Genomic DNA, 21,203 nt, shown 5'->3' with positions numbered 1-21,203 from the left:
TTCCTCCCCTACCAGGTATCCACTTAGGTTGGAGTGTGGACAGTAAATGACTAAGTGGATACCTGGTAGGGGAGGAAAACAGGAAAATATTAAAATTTGTTGGGAGTTATGGGGGACATAGACATTACCCAAGAGTGGGATGACATGTTCCACCATTTCTCCAGACAAACAGTACAATTTATAATAACAAAACGCCGTGATCAATTGTGTCAAATCAATCAACATATTTTAAACCTATTTGATACAATAAGGCCCTTTAAAGATCATCCTGAAATCTTACATTTAGCGTCAAACATAAAAAAATGTATAAAGATAAAAGAACAGGAAATTGTTGAGAAAAAGAGACGCAAATTTCTAAGGGATTCGGTTCCCCATATAGAAAATTTAAATAATAACCAGATGGACACTACAGCAAATAACTTAGAAGCCACCACGAGCATGTACAACACAATTGATGAGCTCGAACAAGACTTTACTAACCTCGACATTACAACCCACACTGAGTCTGTCTCATCTATAGCAGAACAAATAAATGCAATACCAGAACAGCGTGTACCATTAGAACAAAGGGTTATTATTAACTAGGAAAGAACACTAATTGCAAATGAGATGCGTACACCGATCCTGACATCCAACAGATTCGATATCTTAGACGAGGTCTCGGATAGTGAAGACATTTCAGATAGAGAAACATATGCACACAAGGTAAAACAAACAATAGACAAAGAGGGCAAAAAGACTGTCTAAAAATAACACAAGTAAAAACAACCAGAAAGATACACATACTAAAGAATCGTTAGCTAAAAAAAATCGAAACAAGATCAAAAACAACGAACAAACAAAGCAAACCGAAAAAAATAACAATGAATCAAAATTTTTTCGGGCGAACAAAAAGAGACACAGACGTGGACAAAGGGCAGCGAAACTCGCCAAAAAGAAAATAAGGGCAAAAACAAAGCCCAAAGATGATAATATAGTTGATACAGGACAAAACATTTTCAATTTAAGTAATCACATATTAACAGAGAGAGAAATCAGATTATTAAATAAGGGGCTAAAATTTGCCCCCACAAGTAAGATTTGACAGATTTGATGCATTTATTGGGGTAAAGAAATTTCTACGAAACTTGGCTATTAAAAAACATTTCATTAAGAAACCATCTATTACTAGCCTCCCCAACAATGCAGATCATATTATTCATTCACCAATAACCAAAGTCAAATTTCAATCCACTGAATGAATAGGCCTTCAAAGTGTTTCAAAACTTAGTCACAAGGGATATTAAGAAGGTTAAGGATAAAAATAGAGTGAGATACAGGGGGAATCTCCACCAGAAAGAACAAAGAGCCATTATTACACTACAGAAAAACAATAACATAACTGTCCATCCTGCGGACAAAGGAGGAAGCACAGTGGTTCAGAATACCTCCGACTATCATAAAGAAGCGAAACGTTTATTGGGAGATGAACGTACATATTTGAAATTAAAATCGGACCCTACTGAGGGTTTTAAAAGAGAGTTGGGGGAATTGGTGAAAAGTGGCATGACATTAAATATCTTAAATAAAAAAGAAGCTCAATACATCAACAACTTAACACCAAGAATACCGGTCATGTACCACATCCCAAAGATCCACAAATCAGAAACCAATCCCCCTGGAAGACCCATTATATCGGGTATTGGATGTCTCACATCCAACCTATCCGAATATATATATAACTTACTGCAACCCCAAGTACAGAAACTACCTGCGTACCTTAAAGACACCAAACATGTCTTACAAATTTTAGATGCAATCGAATGGGAAGAACATTTTCTCATTGACACCCTGGACGTCACATCATTATATACCATCATTGAACATAATAAAGGGCGCAATTCAGCAGAATATTTTTTGAACAAATCAGGATAATTTTTGGACAGTCAAATTAAATATATAGGGGACTGTATTATCCTGACCCACAACTATTTTAAATACGATGATTCGTTTTATCTTCAAACATGTGGCACAGCCATGGGGACCAGGTTCGCACCAAGCTATGCCAACTTATATGTGGGGAGTTGGGAAGACAGACACATCTTCCCCACAGGTAGGCTTGCTGCGAACCTGGTCCTCTGGCACAGATTTATAGATGACGTGCTATTTATCTGGTCTGGGGGAGAAAAATCACTCCAGCAATTTTTGAAACAAATAAATGAAAATAACTACCAACATATAGCCAGACAAGTGTAAACTTTTTAGACCTAACCATCTATATCGACAAGGGGAACATCAAAACCAAGACTTACAGCAAGCCCACTGACAGCAACAGCTTCATTTAGAAAACAAGCTGTCACCTTCCGATATGGCTAGATGCAATTCCTAAAAGCCAATACCATCACCGTAGGAATTGCACGGACCTAATAAAATTTGAAGAGGAAGCTAAAATACTTCAGAAAAAAATTTGAAGAGAAGGGATACGAAAAGACCCAATTAAAAAACACTGAACAAACAATAGCTAATATACACCGACCAAGTCTACTTGAAGAAGTAGAAAAAGAAATGAAGAAGGGCCCGGATATGGAAGGCCAAACCGCACCTTTAATAGAAATCCCGATCATAACCCAGTATACACAAGACCGGGAAATTCTCAAACGTATTGTCCAACGCCACTGGAATATTCTGTTCCAGGATAAAATCATTGGACAACAAATACCAAAGAAACCCACATTTATTTTTTAAAAAGCTAGAAATATAGGGACTCTAATAGAACCAACTATAAAGAACAAAGCACCGGAACACAATGGTATACAGAGGAACTTTTTACATACTTATGGCTTTTTTCCATGTACTCATTGCAATGCATGTAAAACATCAAAAAGCAAAGAGATAGTTAAAACCTTTGGCCCTAATACATGCCCAGCAGGGCCGCATCTGCCATGAGGCGAGATGAAAATCTCGCTTCAGGCGGCAGAATGCGGGTCCCTGTAAAGGGCGGCGAAATTCGCCGCTCTAAAGTGGGCGATTCGGGCGTCCATTACGCCCGAATCACCCACCAGCTAAATAAATCGCGCCTGTCTCTTTAAGACACAGGCGCGATTTATATGCGGAGCGACGCAGCGCCTTTCCGGCAGCTGCGTCGCTCCGTTCTAAGCAGTGACACAGGCGCCATGACGTCATGGCGCGGCGCCTGTGTCACTGTGCGGAGCCGCGTCTCACAGGAGAGTCGCGTGAACACCGGAGCCGCGCCGAGGGAGCAGCTGCCTGCAGGTGAGTAGGATTTTTATTATTTTTCATGTATTTAACTAATTGTGGCTAATAATTAATACTACGGGGGGGGGGGGGTGGCTATATATATCATATGGGGCCAGAATTATTTTAAACTGGGGGGGGGGGGGGGATCATGGAATGCTATTTTATTTGGGGCTATAATTATTTCTTTATTACTGGGGGGGATGCAATATATATTTATATTATTTGGGGCTATACCGTAATTATTTTATACTGGGGGGAATGCTATATATATATTATTTGGGGCTATGATTGTTTAATACTAGGGGGATGCTATAGATATTATATGGGGCCAGAATTATTTTATACTAGGGGCGGGGGGGTTCTGTATATTTTATTTGGGGATTTGGGGCTATAATTATTTTATACTGGGGGGGAGGGCGCTATATATATTATTTGGGGCTATAATTATTTTATACTGGGGGGATACTATTTATATATTATTTGGGGCTATAATTATTTTATACTGGGGGGAATGCTATAGATATTATTTGGGGCTATAATTATTTTATACTGGGGGGGATGCTATAGATATTATTTGGGGCTATAGTTATTTTATACTGGGGGGATGCTATATATATATATATTATTTGGGGCTATAATTATTTTATACTGGGGGGGGATGCTATAGATATTATTTGGGGCTATAATTATTTTATACTGGGGGGGGATGCTATAGATATTATTTGGGGCTATAATTATTTTATACTGGGGGGATGCTATATATATTATTTGGGGCTATAATTATTTTATACTGGGGGGGATGCTATATATATTATTTGGGGCTATAATTATTTTATACTGGGGGGGATGCTATAGATATTATTTGGGGCTATAATTATTTTATACTGGGGGGGATGCTATATATATATATTATTTGGGGCTATAATTATTTTATACTGGGGGGGATGCTATATATATATATTATTTGGGGCTATAATTATTTTATACTGGGGGGGATGCTATATATATATATTATTTGGGGCTATAATTATTTTATACTGGGGGGGATGCTATATATATAGATATTATTTGGGGCTATAATTATTTTATACTGGGGGGGGATGCTATAGATATTATTTGGGGCTATAATTATTTTATACTGGGGGGGGATGCTATAGATATTATTTGGGGCTATAATTATTTTATACTGGGGGGGATGCTATAGATATTATTTGGGGCTATAATTATTTTATACTGGGGGGGGATGCTATAGATATTATTTGGGGCTATAATTATTTTATACTGGGGGGGGATGCTATAGATATTATTTGGGGCTATAATTATTTTATACTGGGTGGGGGATGCTATAGATATTATTTGGGGCTATAATTATTTTATACTGGGGGGGGGGATGCTATAGATATTATTTGGGGCTATAATTATTTTATACTGGGGGGGGGATGCTATAGATATTATTTGGGGCTATAATTATTTTATACTGGGGGGGATGCTATAGATATTATTTGGGGCTATAATTATTTTATACTGGGGGGGATTCAGTATATATTATATGGGGCCAGAATCATTTTATACTGGGGGGTGCTGTATATATTATATATCACTATATCACTAAGCTGGGGGGATGTATATGGGATACAGTATATTACTTAGCTGCAGGGGCTGTATATGGGATACAGTATATTATATGTATATAGATTTTATCCCTATATAATGAAGGGATGTGTTATATGTGGGGTAGCGTGCGGTCAGTTGTGTTGTGAGGGGTATCTATTATTTAGGAGCGCAGTGTTGTTTTCCAGGAGACTTTATACTGTAAGTGACTGTGGTATTTTTAGGGACGCCGGGGGGGAGATGCTGCACTGAGCTGAAGCTATCTGGCCGTGAACTCAGCAGTGATACGTCATGGATTGGAGAACCCGGAATAAAGTCGTCCTGATGGAAGAGATTGTCATCTATAAGGTACTAGATGCCACTAATGACTCCCAGATCCTGTAGTCAGTCACACAGTGTCAGGGAGCTGTCTGTAGCGTTGTTAATTGTTAGTAAAGTTTAAGGATTTACTTAACAGGGAGTGGGGGGGGGGCAGCATTTTAATATTCGCCTCAGGCAGCAAATATGCTAGAATCGGCCCTGATGCCCAGAGAAATACAAAATAAAGAAAAACATGAATTGCTCTACCAAGGGGGTCATATATTGCATTAGATGTCCCTGTAACAAACTTTATGTGGGTCGGACTAAGAGAAAATTTAAAAACCGCATCAATGAACACAGACGAAACATCATAAAAGGATCAGAAGAACACCCTCTATCAAAACATTATAAATTGTTCCACCAAAAACAATTTGCGGGTTCGAAATTTTTCGCTATAGAAAAGGTAAACCCAAGCTGGAGGGTAGGAAATTACATCGCCCAGATATCACGGACAGAAAGCAAGTGGATCTTCTCACTTGATTCGTTAGCACCTGAAGGACTAAACCAGGAGATAGAGCTATTTGCTTTTCTGTAACGGGTGTCTCAACATAGATTTTAACTTTCAGATACACTATGTTCTTTTGATACACTGTGTATGATACCAGTATATACATATATAAGCAGTCGTAGTGCCTACACAGAACATTCATATATTTTTAATGTACACTAAGGTATGATTTTAATTTTGAGTTTCGAATAAAATAGTTTTTAAGCAAAACAAGTAGAAAGATTGATTTTACTACTTAGGAGGTTTTTTGTTCAGTATACTTACTTAGGCATGTTATCGCTATATAAACACACCATATGCACAGTGACACAAATTCCCTGACGAAGAAGGCAGAAGCCTTCGAAACGCGTAGGAAGAAGTTTGTCTTTCTGGACCTACTATATCTGGTGACGTCACCACACGGATTGCAAACAGAACTGTGTATGGAGCAGTAGCCGCCGGCCGGGGCTCTACTCCATGTGCAAACAGTGATCCTCAAGTCTAAGCAAGCTACGTTGGATTGCCTGTGAAAACCCTTCTGGAAAATCATATCTGTGGATTTCATTACATCTCCGCACTCCAGTACCGAGAAGGACCGGCTCCACACTCGACCAGGAGGTCTGTTTTTCTCCCTTACCAGGTATCCACTTAGTCATTTACTGTCCACACTCCAACCTATCTGACATATCACAGAGCTCATTCACACATATATATAGTATGAGCTTTATTACATATATATATGATGATATAGAGGAGATTGTCCTATTGTTAGACCGATTGGCGCAGGTACTCCGTTTTTATAAATCATATTATGAGTAACAAAAGCTTTTATTGATAGTTAGAATAAGTTAATGCAGCAAGTCAATATTCTTGCACAATCAATGCTTGCATTTTGTCACAATTTGTTAGTTTTTGTTTGTCCACCCGTCTCTTTATGATTGACCACAACTACTCAATGGGATTAAGATCTGGGAAGTTTACAGACCATGGACCCAAAATCTCTATGTTTTGTTCCCTGAGACATTTAGTTATCACCTTTGCTTTATGGCAAGGTGCTCCATCATGCTGGAAAAGGCATTGTTGATCACCAAACTGCTCTTGGACGGTTGGGAGAAGTTGCTCTTGGAGGACATTCTGGTACCATTCTTTATTCATGGATGTGTTATTAGGCAAGACTGTGAGAGAGCCGTTTCCCTTGGCTGAGAAGCCGCCCCACACATGAATGGTTGCAGGATGCTTTACAGTTGGCATAAGACAAGACTGGTGGTATCGCGCACCTTGTCTTCTCCGAACAAGCTGTTTTCCAGATGTTCCAAACAATCTAAAAGGGGATTCATCAGAGAAAATGACTTTACCCCAGTCATCAGCAGTCCACTCCCTGTACCCTTTGCAGAATATCAGTCTGTCCCTGAGGTTTTTTTCTGGAGAGAAGTGGCTTCTTTGCTGCCCTCCTTGACACCAGGCCTTGCTCCAAGAGTCTCCGCCTCACAGTGCGTGCAGATGCACTCACACCTGCCTGCTGCCATTCCTGAGCAAGCTCTGCACTGCTGGTAGCCCGATCCTGAAGCTGAAACACTTTTAAGAGACGGTCTTGGCGCTTGCTGGTCCTTCTTGGGTGCCCTGGAGCCTTTTTGGCAACAATGGGACCTCTATCCTTGAATTCCTTGATGATGCGATAGATTGTTGACTGAGGTGCAATCTTTCTAGCTGCGATACTCTTCCCTGTTAGGCCAGTTTTGTGCAGTACAACGATGACTGCACCTGTTCCTTTAGAGATAACCATGGTTAACAGAAGAGAAACAATGATGCCAAGCACTTTTTAAAGTGTCCAGTGGTATGATTCTTACTTAATCATGACAGATTGATCTCCAGCCCTGTCCTCATCAACACCCACACCTGTGTTAATGGAGCGAGCAATCACGGAGATGATGTTAGTTGCTCCTTTTAACCCCTTAAAGCCGAAGCCACTTTTCACCTTCCTCACACTGCCTATTTTTTTTAAATCTGCTTGTGTCACTATAAGTGGTTAGAACTTTGGAAGGCTTTAGCATATCGAAGTGATTTTGAAATTGTTTTCTTGTGACCCTTTGTATTTCATGTTAGTTAGAAAAATTTTGGTGGTATGTATTTATGAAAAAAACATATTTTGTGAAAATTTGGAAAAAGTCTTGATTTTTTAAATTGAAATTGTTCTACTTTTTCCATACGTAGTCATAACTGCAAAAAACTTGATAACTAACATTAATTGAATGTCTGCTTTATGTATCCATAGTTTTTTATGCATTCTCTCATTTTTGTAAGATGTTGTGGGGCTTTGAACTTTAGGTACGATTTCTCAAATTTTCATAAAAAACACAAAATCACGCTTTTGTAGGACCTGCTTAGATTTCAAGTCACTTTAAGACGCCTAAATAAAAGTAATACCCCATAAGTTGCCCCATTATAAAAACTACACCCCTTAATGTATGTAAAACAACTTTCATGAAGTTTGTTAACCCAAAACAAAATCTGATGCAATTTTATAATTTACATTTTTTTGGCTAAATGAATGTGTTTTTCAAAAAATGTACAAATTCTCAGTGGATAAAATACCAGAAAGGTCCACAAAGTTTGATACCCAATTTGTCCTAAGTATAACAATACCCCATATGTGGTGATAACCTGCTGTATGGGCACACGCCAGAGCATTGAAGGGAAGCTGCGCCATTCAGAGCAGATTATACATTGTCCCTTTTTATTGGCTATACAATCTTTATTTTTTGGGAAATAACTTGGTGGCCAACTATGTATGCACAATACTACCAGGGGCCATAAATACCGAGCAGCAATGAGATGGAAGTCATATACATAACACCAGACCCAATACACAGGGAGGGGAGGGGCAATAACCTACATCCCTCATGGTCAGTGACTAAGATGGAGGCCACATACACTGATATACAGAGACTGTGATAACATTATAAGTGGTTGTTATAGGAAAGGTTAGCTCCTTGTTTCATATCATCTATGCTCTCTGTCTCCTTCCCAACCTGCTCCTCTCTCACCAGTGTGTGACACATGTGACCTCCTTATAAGGAGCACGGTAATGGTGACATCTATCCTCAGCCTCTCTCCTATCACACAGCTCCAGCTCACCAGGACTCATGATGCTGCAGTAATGTGTTGTATCAGCCATGTCTTCTGTAATATCTTATATATCAGCCATGTCTGCTATAATATCTGTTATAGCAGCAATGTCTGCTGTAATATCTGATGTATCAGCCATGCCTGCTGTAATATCTGATGTATCAGCCATGCCTGCTGTGATATCTGATATATCAGCCATATCTGCTGTAATATCTGATGTATCAGCCATGTCTGCTGTAATATGTGATATATCAGCCATGTCTGCTGTAATATCTGATATATCAGCCATGTCTGCTGTAATATGTGATGTATCAGCCATGTCTGCTGTAATATCTGATATATCAGCCATGTCTGCTGTAATATGTGATGTATCAGCCACGTCTGCTGTAATATCTGATGTATCAGCCATGTCTGCTATAATATGTGATGTATCAGCCACGTCTGCTGTAATATCTGATGTATCAGCCATGTCTGCTATAATATCTGATATATCAGCCATGTCTGCTGTAAGAGCACATATGAGCTGCAGAAAGCAATAAAAAAAATATCAATATCTACAGTGTGCGAGGTAATAAATACCCCATAGAAATCCCTGTGTGAAGCAGATGCCTCCACAGCAGTGTCTACAATATGTGAGGTAACTAGGAGCAGGTCACCCCTGCAGCATGTTCACATAATATTATAAAATATGTCTCCCTAGTAACATTAAGCAGCCATATCCACAGTATATGAGGTAATAAGCTGATATAATGTCATTTCTATCGTATATAAGATAACTGGGCTTATATTCATGAGGAGACATACTACATAAACTCATGTGTTAATTATGATTTCTGAGGTAAAAATCCTTCTATACATGATGTAGAAGCCGAATCTACACTAGTACTTGATTTGTGAGGTGTATGTGGTGACTACAGTGTGATATAACCCCAGTATTATACTCCATAAGGCGGCAGACATGTTTCTCCATGGTCTTCTGGTAAGAGAAGGAGGAAGAGAGACACAGGACAGGAAGTGCTATCTATTGCTGGGCCCCACCTCTCTCACAGTACACCCTACACCAGTGCTGGCGAACCTATGGCACAGGTGCCAGAGGCGGCAATCCGAGCCCTTTCTGTGGGCACCCGGGCCATTGCCCCAGCACACCAGACAGGACTCAAATAATCTTCCTGCAGTTCCAAGTAACTTGGATGCAAAGATGCTGTTTTCTGTGATATTTTAAAGTGACTTACTTGGGATTGTAGGAAGAGGGAGAATGTGTAAACAGGGCCTAATTATCTTTCCTGCTGCCCCACAATTCTCTGTGTACAGAGGGACACTGAAATTGAGCTAAAATTATGCAAATGTTCGCTACTTTCTACTGTGTTGATGTCCTCAGGAGGCCAGGTTGAAGAACAGGCAACAATAAGTTACTGCTTTAATTTTCGATTGGCACCTCGCGGTAAATGCGGGTTTGGGGTTGCAGTTTGGGCACTTAGTCGCTAAAAGGTTCCCCATCACTGCCCTACACCCTACATATTCTTCCCTCTCTCACAGTACACCCTGCCCTACATACTCTGCCCTCTCGCAGTAATACCCCCTCCCCTACAAACTCTGCCCTCTCACAGTACGCCCCACCCTACATACTCTGCCCTCTCACAGTACACCCTGTGAGCACTTTTTTCTTTTAGAGCAATACATTCTGGCAATCTATAGGATGCACTTTGGTGCCACACAAATAAATAAGTACCACATGGTGTATTTTGGGTACACTTGGTCTAAAAGTGGGGTCATATGGTTGTGCAAAAGACCCATGAAAAAAGGAGAAGAAAATTGGCTGAGGCCCCTCCAGAGGGGCAGGAGGAAGAAGCGAGACATGGACTTTCCCGTAGATCTGTCAGAGTTCCTCAGGGTACTACACAAGAAGTCACAAACAAAAGAAGAAATCCAGAGCAAGGTGGAGATGTCCAGGATGGCCTTGCCCCCATCCCTTAACCTTATTCTATCTTATCTACCCAAACAAATTGGAAAACCGTCCTGGTAACTGCCTTGCAGACGGAGGCCAATGTAAGCCATGCCTGTGCCACATACTGGAGTACGGGCAGCACCTCATTCCACAGGACAAGAGTCCTCCCCTTTGAAAAGAGTTGTCTGTGGCCCCACACTAAGACTTTAGTAATCACTTTGGACAAGCATTCATGCCAGATCTTTTGGGCTGCACCCTCCTTCCCAAACCAAATCAGAACCTTCATGAAATCACATTGAAAAGTGAAGAACAATTAAATGTTTTTTGAGTTAAAGAGCATTTATGACACATGTAAATAGTAAAACTCACAGACAGCATGTGCCATGATACAGCATGGGCTTTGTACACAGCAAACCATAAGTAAGATACACTCCTAGCATATACCCTGACACTATGGCAGAATAAAGTGCTACTCTAGCGTACAAGCTGAAACAAAGAAAAAAAACCATACATTTTCAATAAAAGCAACAAAATGTAACCGGAAATAAGGTGGGAGGGGGGGAGGAAGGGAAAGGGGTATAGGGTAAATTGTCACATCCCAACCACAAGAGGGAGGTAGGGGGGGGGGAAGGAGAGGATTGTGAGTCCTCTAGTTCCTGGATGCCTCAATCTGTAAAAAAGAGGCAAAGTCCAATGACTCCCTAAAAAAGTCCACAATCAATAAAATAGTAAAATCCACAAGAGAAACAAAAATGAGAAAGTGGGCTTGTCAGTCCTCTTCTTCAGTGTCCATCCTGCTGTCCAATGAGGCATAGTCTCTGAGGTGGCTCATGAAGCCGATGACAGTCCTGGATAGAGAAAGTTTCTCTCTGCAGGGTGAGGCGCCTCCTGGCATACCACAAGATGTCTTTGAAGCAGTTCATAAGACGCCAGGCATGCTGGATGGCCTCCACTGTGTGGGTGCCTTGGAGTAGTCCATAAAGAGCAGCATGTCATGGTCATGGTGTCCCTAGGCACAGAAAGATTGAGTTTGTGTTTCCAGGGCTTTCAACAGGCCCTGAGCAAAGGGGCATTCCCAGAACAAGTGCAATTATGTCTCCTCTGCAAAGGGACACTGGGGGAAGCTCTGGGTCTTGCTCAGGTTTGGGCTGTCATAAACAACCGGGTGGGGAGACCTCCTGGATGGCTATTCATGACAACTCCTTGTGCCAGTTGTTTAGCCTGTCACACAACATGTTAGTCCACATGGTGTCCTTGGTGCTGGAGGTAAGCCCTGCAAAACACTCCACAATGTCCTTGGCCCTGATGAGTTTGCAGATAGTCCTGGGCTTCCACAAACCTGGTTTAAGTTCCTCCAGATGTTGATTCCTCACAAATTGCAAAGCCCTGTCGTAATACTAGGAAGGGTTCCACATGTCTCAGCCAAGCCCCTGCCACAGGGAAAGAAGGAATAAGTAGGACATGGACTTTCTAACATAGGCCTTTGCTGTTCTCAGAGTTCTTCAGACGTGATACAGGATTAAAACCAAACTGGTATATATACTCCAGAAGGGACAGATAGCACTGTTTCAACCTTGTTGGGTCTCTTCAGTACAGCGTAGGGAACTGGTTTGGCTGAGTGAGAGGCCTTTGACTAGGGACGAGAAGTTAGTGTTCTCCTTACAGAGACTGCAAATTAAGATCGCCTTGTAGGCGTATGGAGACTTATAGCAATTGCCGCTCCACCAGGGGATGATGGAAAAATATGCAAATAGATTTTACAGGAAGGGATAAGGAAAATCATGCCTCTATTAGCTACCTAGTAAGGCAGCTCCCTTGATATCAAGCATGAGCTTCAGAAAAGCCTTATGATATCATGTGGGATTCAAACCAGACCAGTATATCTATTCCAGAAGGAACAGATTCCCAGCTGTAGACAGCACTCTTCATCCAGCGCTCTTCATCTGACTTTGTCGATCTAAAGTAAAAACATCAATAACATTAGTGAAAGGGGAAAGAACAGGTTTTGACTTCTAAAACTTGAAAACCAGATCTTAATTAAATACTTACGTTTTTGGCAAGTTTCAGGGAAACTTTAAAATATGCTGGACATTCTTCACATTTATTGCATGAGAAGGTCTGGGAAGTTTTTGGAGTGCTTGAGGGAAAAAAATCAAAGAGGTCAAACATGAATGAAGATGTCATACCATACCCGCTCACTGCATACACTGACCAGTTTGGTATTGCCAATTACCTGGTTTATAGTATAAACAGTATGCAGTAGCTTTACCTAATGATGTACAAATGTACACAAAATGTGAGGACTTACCTCTCTGTACATTTTATACAGGGCTCTGAAGGTGCTGTTTTCTCCAGTCCACACTTAGTGCATAATACCACAGGAATCTTGCCAGCAAGATGATGGCTAGCAGGAAGATCCCGGCATAGACTGCATAGGCGATGGGGTTCTGGAGTGTTGCCAGGATGGTGTCCATGGTGGAGGGGCCTTGTTTAGTTGTTTCTTCCTCCTTCAACTGAGTTGGAGATTTTTCAACCAAAGCCCGCTGGAAATAGATGTCCATTATAGCTCTTTCTCTGACATCAGACTGTATCACTGTAAAAATAGAAGAGAAATAGAAGTAAATATGTGATATGGAGAATGTTATCAGTCATTGAGGTTTTCAGGAGGAATTCTCTACAGTAAGAGCATTGCAAAGGCAGGAAGGGCTCCTGATCTAGCACACACATAGAAGGCTGGGTACACATAATGTTTTGTACCATATGTTGTAAGGACATCTAGGGGGGATTTTCTGCAGATGTGATATATGCTGGTCAGTCAAAAGCAACAACCATGCCTCCATAAGTCAATGTATACTCTCAGCATATACGTCGGGAGCATTCCCAATGTATGCACTGACCTATACAAAAAATGAGATGTGAACCAAGCCATAGTGACAGATAAGAGAGAGTGTATGAGAGTTAGAAAACTATAAGACTTACCATCCAGGTAATGAAATTTGCGGAGGATGATGTCGTCATCGTCATCTGTTACCTCACAGACGTAAGTCCCTCTATGGCTCATCCTCACAGGTTTTATGAGGAGAAAAAGTTGGTCCCCATGCTTTATATGCTTGAAGTAGCTGAGGTCAGCCACCCTGATCTAAAGGGAAAATGTTCATAACATTAGTGAGAGGGGAAGGAACAGGTTTCTAAAAGGTAAAAAAATATATTAATTCAAACACTTACATTTTTGGCAAATTTCCAGGAAACTTTCGGATCTTCTGGAAGTGGAAATGAGGCCCCACAGGGGATGGTGATCTGGTCCAGCTCACTTACACTCAAGGTCTCAACTGAAGGGAAAGTAACAGGAAATAAATAGTTAATAAGACAACATACGATACACTAACAATGTTATATGAGATAGAAATTGATAATAGGTGTGATCTTACGGGGACAGGCCACGGGGACGTTACAATCCTCCTCAGCACATTTATTGCATGTGAAGGTGCGGGCAGCTTTCTGAAGGCCTAAGGGGAAAAAGTCATAGAGGTCACACATGTGAAAGACATAAGGACCCTAAATGTACATAATGAGGGGGGTCACACAACTAACTTATACTGTGCAATGACATTACTCACCACATGGAGGTCTGCATTGTTCCGGTGGATGACCTAATGGAAGAAATTATATATATATATAAATATTTAAGGAGAATATAAAGGAAATGTTTAGTGTCTGTATCCAAGGATCTTTAGTCACTTACGTTCGACACGGTCTCTTACACCTTGCACATACTTTGCCATTGTAATGTCAAATTGATGTACCCAATCAGGTGGGGATACTAGAAGAAAGGAGATAGAAACAGAAAGAAATAGTCATTTACTGTTGACAATTTAAAAGACATTGAAAAATACTTAAGATTTTAAAACTTACAAGATTTGTCAATGGATTTTACGTCTTTCTCGAAGATTTTCAGGTATCCTTTTATGTAAGGTATTTCAGAAAACGCTGCAAGGAGAAGATAGGAGAGTTAGGAGAGATATTGTAGACATTGTACATACTCGAGTATAAGGCGACCCAAGTTACTTAATTCTGCCACAAAAAAACTGGGAAAACATATTGACTCAGGTATAAGCATAGGGTGGAAAATGCAGCAAGTAACTCTGTAATAAAATGCCCAGCAGAGATCCCCTTTAAAATTAAATATCCAGCAGACCCTCCTTTATAATGAAATGCCCAGCAGAGAACCCTCCTCCAAAACAAACTTTCCAGCATTGCCCCCCTTTATATAAATATCTAGAAGAGACCCTTTCATGATAAAATAATAGACTTAATACTCACCTCCTGCACGGGCAGAGGCAGGTCTATACGCACGCATACACTATGAAATGGCATGTCACCGTCTGATGACATCACGTCACAGTGTCTTATTGCGGGAAGAACGCATAGAGGGACCTCTGACCACGCTGCCTGGAAGCCGGAAGATGCAGAGAGAAGACGAGCCCGGGGAGAACAGGACGCCGTGGGTGAGCACTAAGTTGTACTTTTTTTTATATACGCTAGTTGAAGCACAAAAATTGTACTGAAAACCTTGGCTTATACTCGAGTATGTATATGGTAAATCCCTAAATCCTGAGGTCACACAAGTTCTATATATAAGACAAAGAAGCAATGAGAAAAGAGGATCTCAATTACCTATCGAGATGCTGTTGAGGGGCAGAAACCCAGCATGCAGCTTTTGCAGGCATCTTTCAGGGTCCATCTTGTGCAGAGAGACAGGACGATGACATATTTGATCTTTCTGCGCTGGTGTGGTAAAGCAGTGGAAGCAGGATCTTGCAACTTCCACTCCACCCAAGAGGAGAAAGAGCTGCAGCAGCAGATAACAGGAGTTAAAGTTTGCCATTATTTCCAATCACACAAACCCGTCAGCTAGAAAACCTAAAAACACAGAAAAACCAGAGATTATGACTTGGAGGGAAAAGTGAAACCTGACAATGACAATGGATCCTATCTCCTCACTATATACAGGTTTGGCCAAAATATAAAGGTATAACCCCTGGGACCACTTCATTGAAATGGAGCAGTACTTACAGTCTCGCATCCAGCTGATGAGTGACTGCTCTGTCATCCAGCACCTTCTTATATACCCCGATGCTGATGACATCACAATAGACACTTCTGATGACATCACAATGACTGTTCATGGTTCCGGGTGGTCACATGCCCATATTATCATATGTTCTACATTGCACATTACGATACGTGCGGTACAATATGATATAAAAGGTTTATTATCAGCCTTCATGTTATAAAGCTACACTAACCTATTTTTGAATCTCCCTGGAAATATTCTACTACCCCCCACACACACACACACACATAAGCACCCTAATCCTATAATATGTCATTTATAGATGCGATCTCCTCTGGGCCCTAAAGAAACAATTCCCAAATAGACATATAGCAGGCCTAGAACAAGAATCTACAAGAAGGGTAGGCGCCTGCCTAGGATACAGTGGGAAACACTTTATTACCTGGGAATTACACTGTATTACCTGGGCCCAAATAGTTCTTTCGGGCCCAGTGGAGACCACATATTTATTCTAAGACCCTTGGACTTGCAGAAGAGCTTTCACCAGACAGATATATACAATATTTCGTTGGTGTAGCTCATTTATTAAAAGATGTAAAACTGCAGGTCGCAGCTTGGCATGAAGTTGCAGAGATCTCCTATAAGAGGCTCCAGTATAAAGATGGATAGATGGGCTCTGAATTGTCTTATTACTGGTCCAGGGCAATAGGGATCAATAACAGCTGAAGAATATGGGGTATAGGTGTGGGATGGGGCTCCTTATATATAAATAAAGAGAGTTGGAGTCTAAACTAAGGATATACTGGGTGCAGGCCTATTACTAACTTCCATAGAACTACACGTCACAGCATGCCTTAAAGTCAACTCTGTTGTTACAAGAGGCCCTTTCCTAGATCTGTAGATATACGAGCTTTATATTGTTCTTATAATGGATCCAGTTATTCCTGATAGACAAGACATTAGTTATATTAGAAAAACCTGGGTATAGATGTGGGAGGGGGCACTTACTCAGCTACAGACATTGAAATGGAGCAGTACTTACAGTCTCGCATCCAGCTGATGAGTGACCTCTCTGTCATCCAGCACCTTCTTATATACCCCGATGCTGATGACATCACAATAGACACTTCTGATGACATCACAATGACTGTACATGGTTTTGGCTGGTCACATGACCGTATTATTATATGTTATACATCTTTCATAGCAAATTATGATATTTGCGGTACAATAAGATATAATAAGTTTATCATCAGCCTTCACATGTTATAAAGCTACACTAACCTATTTTTGAATCTCCCTGGAAATATTCTAACACCAAATCCCCCCGCACAATTTAAGCACTTTAACCCTATAATATATATAAGATGTGGTCTTCTCTGCAGCCCAAACAATTCCCAATTTGACTCATTAGTCATTCATCCAGCACTGTCTTATATACCCTGATGTGATGTATAAAGAAAACAAGTGAAACACAGCGCAAGCTAAATGCCAATTTGTCCAAGATAAGCAGAATTATCAGTGTAATGAAACAGAGATTGTCTGTGTTAGCAGTAAATACATAACATAGGTAAAATAAGTGATAAATATATCACATCTAGACAATGGAGCTGCTGCAGTAAACCTGACATCCAGTACTGATTGCGGTAATGGGTGATGGCAGAACATTGGGAGAAGAAAAAACCCGTCTGGAACCGCGCTGCTCAGTATTCAATGTTTTAATTCAAAATCACAGTGGACAACGCGTTTCGGAAGCGGAACGCCTTCTTCATCAGATTATGAAGGATAATAACCGTAAATGACATATTACAAAAAGTACATAAAAGTAGGAGTAGATAAAATCTATAAAAGATATATAAATAAATAAATAAATAAATACACAGAAATCTAAATTTGGTATGACCGTAGCTGTAACTATATGCAGTATATATAGTCCATAAATGGACATACATAAATAAATATAGTCATAGACAAATAGATGGATAAGTATGGACCAAATGGTGCTGAAGACAAGAAAGATACACATACAAATAAAGATAAACCCAATAGTGTAATGTGATAAATGCGTGCCTACCCTAATATTCTCTTTTGGGTGATTAGTCCCAGATAGATATAAAGGGGTACCTGTGTTGTCCTAGAGTATAGGTACCATATATACTCGAGTATAAGCCGACCTGAGTATAAGCCGAGGTACCCTGTTTTACCACCAAAAACTGGAGAACCCTATTGACTCAAGTATAAGCCGAGGGTGGGAAATGCATTGGTCACAGACCCCTTTATGTATATAGCCTGCCAGCCCCTTTATGTATATAGCCTGCCAACCCCTTTATGTATATAGCCTGCCAGCCCCTTTAGGTATATAGCCTGCCAGCACCTTTAGGTATATATCCTGCCAGCCCCTTTATGTATATTGCCTGCCAGCCCCTTTAGGTATTTAGCCTGCCAGCCCCTTTAGGTATATAGCCTGCCAGCCCCTTTAGCTATATAGCCTGCCAGCCCATTTAGCTATATAGCCTGCCAGCCCCTTTTTACTACATAGCCTGCCAGCCCCTTTTTACTACATAGCCTGCCAGCCCCTTTAGCTATATAGCCTGCCTGCCCCTTTAGCTATATAGCCTGCCAGCCCCTTTAGCTATATAGCCTGCCAGCTCCTTTAGCTATATAGCCTGCCAGCCCCTTTAGCTATATAGCCTGCCAGCCCTCTGTTACCGGTAAAAAAATAATAAACTTACTACTCACCATTTCGACGGCCCGGACGGCTCCTCTTCATCTTCATGCCGCAGGTCGGCGGCAGCTCCATGGCCGCGCTTCTTCTGTCTTCATGCCGGCTCACGGCAGCGACAGCTCCGTGTGCACGGCCCGCCCGGAGCACTCTGTGACGTCAACAGCGGTGATTATTTTTATGATATGATTATTTTAGATATACACAATTAAAACACGCCGTACAGGCAGAAGTTAATATAAGTTTATTCACTACAACAACTCACGCTAAAATATCAAATATATATGTTATGAAATATAGGAAAAAGAACTTATCGAGAATATATAAGGATATATATATATATACATTTTTTATATATTTTTATTTTTTAGTACAAACAATTACTCCACACATATATGGCTTGCAGGGGTGGGGGGGGGGAGGGGTGAGGGGATTGATTTGTATAAGTTGTATAAAGCTGATCGGGAAAAGAAGGCTGTTTTATATAATAATGCGACTATATAGATATTGTAAAACTGGAAAGCCTTTACCCCTGTTCGCTTTTGTCTTTTTGTATGCAATAATTTCAAATAAAAAAATTAACTACAAAAAAAAAAAAAAAACCCTCAGCAGCCCAAAAAAGGTCAACAGGATACAGACAGATGTAGTTGAAATCAATTAAGACAGACAGGAGTGAAGTAAGGCAGTGTTCAGTCTAGTGCAGGGCTGTTCAGAATGCAAATGAAGTACAAGATCACAGTCAGCACTATCACACTAGCAAGTTACATTGTTCATTTATTGACATGCTAAAAATAAGTTTTCATACAATCTCTAGTTTATATTAAGAATATTGCCGGCTCTGCCATCATTATTTACAGGGATTCCATTGTCTGGAAACTCTTTTGGAAATACAGCTTAAAATCGTCAGTCCATTTTTTGGGTAGAAGTATCATGTTATGACAGGTTATGGGGCATAATCTACAGTCATGGCCATAAGTTTTGAGAATGACACAAATATTATATTTTCACATGATCTGTTGCACTCTGGTTTTTAGGTGTGTTTGTCAGATGTTTTTATCACATACAGAAATACAAGTGCAATCATTTTATGAGTAACAAAAGCTTTTATTGACAGTTAGAATAAGGTAATGCAGCAAGTCAATATTCTTGCACAATCAATGCTTGCATTTTGTCACAATTTGTTAGTTTTTGTTTGTCCACCCGTCTCTTGATGATTGACCACAAGTTCTCAATGGGATTAAGATCTGGGGTATTTCCAGGCCATGGGTCCAAAATCTCTATGTTGTGTTCCCTGAGCAATTTAGTTATCACCTTTGCTTTATGGCAAGGTGCTCCATCATGCTGGAAAAGGCATTGTTGATCACTAAACTGTTCTTGGACAGTTGGGAGAAGTTGCTCTGGACATTCTGGTACCATTCTTTATTCTTGGATGTGTTTTTAGGCAAGACTGTGAGAGAGACGATTCCCTTGGCTGAGAAGCCGCCCCACACATGAATGGTTGCAGGATGCTTTACAGTTGCCATGAGACAAGACTGGTGGTATCGCTCACCTTGTCTTCTCCGAACAAGCTGTTTTCCAGATGTTCCAAAGAATCGGAAAGGGGATTCATCAGAGAAAATGACTTTACCCCAGTCCTCAGCTGTCCACTCCCTGTACCTTTGGCAGAATGTCAGTCTGTCCCTGATGTTTTTTCTGGAGAGAAGTGGCTTCTTTGCTGCCCTCCTTGACACCAGGCCTTTCTCCAAGAGCCTCCGCCTCACAGTGCATGCAGATGCACTCACACCTGCCTGCTGCCATTCCTGAGCAAGCTCTGCACTGCTGGTAGCCCGATCCCGTAGCTGAAACACTTTTAAGAGACGGTCCTAGCACTTGCTGTTCCTTCTTGGGTTCCCTGGAGCCTTTTTGTCAACAATAGAACCTCTATCCTTGAATTCCTTGATTATGTGATAGATTGTTTACTGAGGTGCAATCTTTCTAGCTGCGATACTCTTCCCTGTTAGGCCAGTTTTGTGCAGTGCAATGATGACATCACATGTTTCTTTAGAGATAACCATGGTTAACAGAAGAGAAACAATGATGCCAAGCCCCAGCCTCCTTTTAAAGTGTCCAGAGGTGTAATTCTTACTTAATCATGACAGATTGATCTCCAGCCCTGTCCTCATCAACACCCACACCTGTGTTAATGGAGCAATCACTGAAATGATGTTAGCTGCTCCTTTTAACCCCTTAAAGCCGAAGCCACTTTTCACCTTCCTAACACTCTCCATTTTTTAAAATCTTACCTGTGTCACTATAAGTGGTTATAACTTCGGAACGCTTTAACATATCCAAGTGATTTTGAAATTGTTATCTCGTGACCCTTTGTATCTCATGTTAGTTAGAAAAATTTTGGTGGTATGTTTTGCGTTTATTTATGAAATAAACATATTTTGTGAAAATTTGGAAAAAGTCTTGATTTTTTAAATTGAAATTGTTCTACTTTTTCCATACGTAGTCATAAAGGCAAAAAAAAACTTGATAACTAACATTAATCGAATGTCTGCTTTATGTATCCATGTTTTTTATGCATTCTCTCTTTTTTGTAAGATGTTATGGGGCTTTGAACTTTAGGTCCGATTTCTCAAATTTTCATAAAAAACAC

At 40.5% G+C, this 21,203-nt stretch overlaps 1 protein-coding gene across 1 annotated transcript; it reads right to left on the bottom strand.

Moving 5' to 3' along the window:
- Nucleotides 1-11,548: 11,548 nt before the first annotated feature.
- On the bottom strand, nucleotides 11,549-15,651 carry LOC140134149 (sperm acrosome membrane-associated protein 6-like). Its single transcript, XM_072154785.1, has 10 exons — nucleotides 15,441-15,651; nucleotides 14,679-14,753; nucleotides 14,509-14,586; nucleotides 14,384-14,416; nucleotides 14,195-14,272; nucleotides 13,992-14,095; nucleotides 13,746-13,905; nucleotides 13,109-13,359; nucleotides 12,000-12,075; nucleotides 11,549-11,730 (listed from the first exon to the last, which is right to left on the bottom strand). The coding sequence occupies exons 1-10, from the start codon at nucleotides 15,649-15,651 to the stop codon at nucleotides 11,549-11,551; spliced, it is 1,248 nt and encodes a 415-aa protein (XP_072010886.1).
- Between the last annotated feature and the right edge of the window lie 5,552 nt (nucleotides 15,652-21,203).

The sequence above is a fragment of the Engystomops pustulosus genome, chromosome 5 (genome assembly GCF_040894005.1).
Source record: "Engystomops pustulosus chromosome 5, aEngPut4.maternal, whole genome shotgun sequence".
Classification (NCBI taxonomy): domain Eukaryota; kingdom Metazoa; phylum Chordata; class Amphibia; order Anura; family Leptodactylidae; genus Engystomops; species Engystomops pustulosus.
Note: the sequence above shows the minus strand (reverse complement) of the source record. Positions and strands in the feature narration are given on the sequence as shown.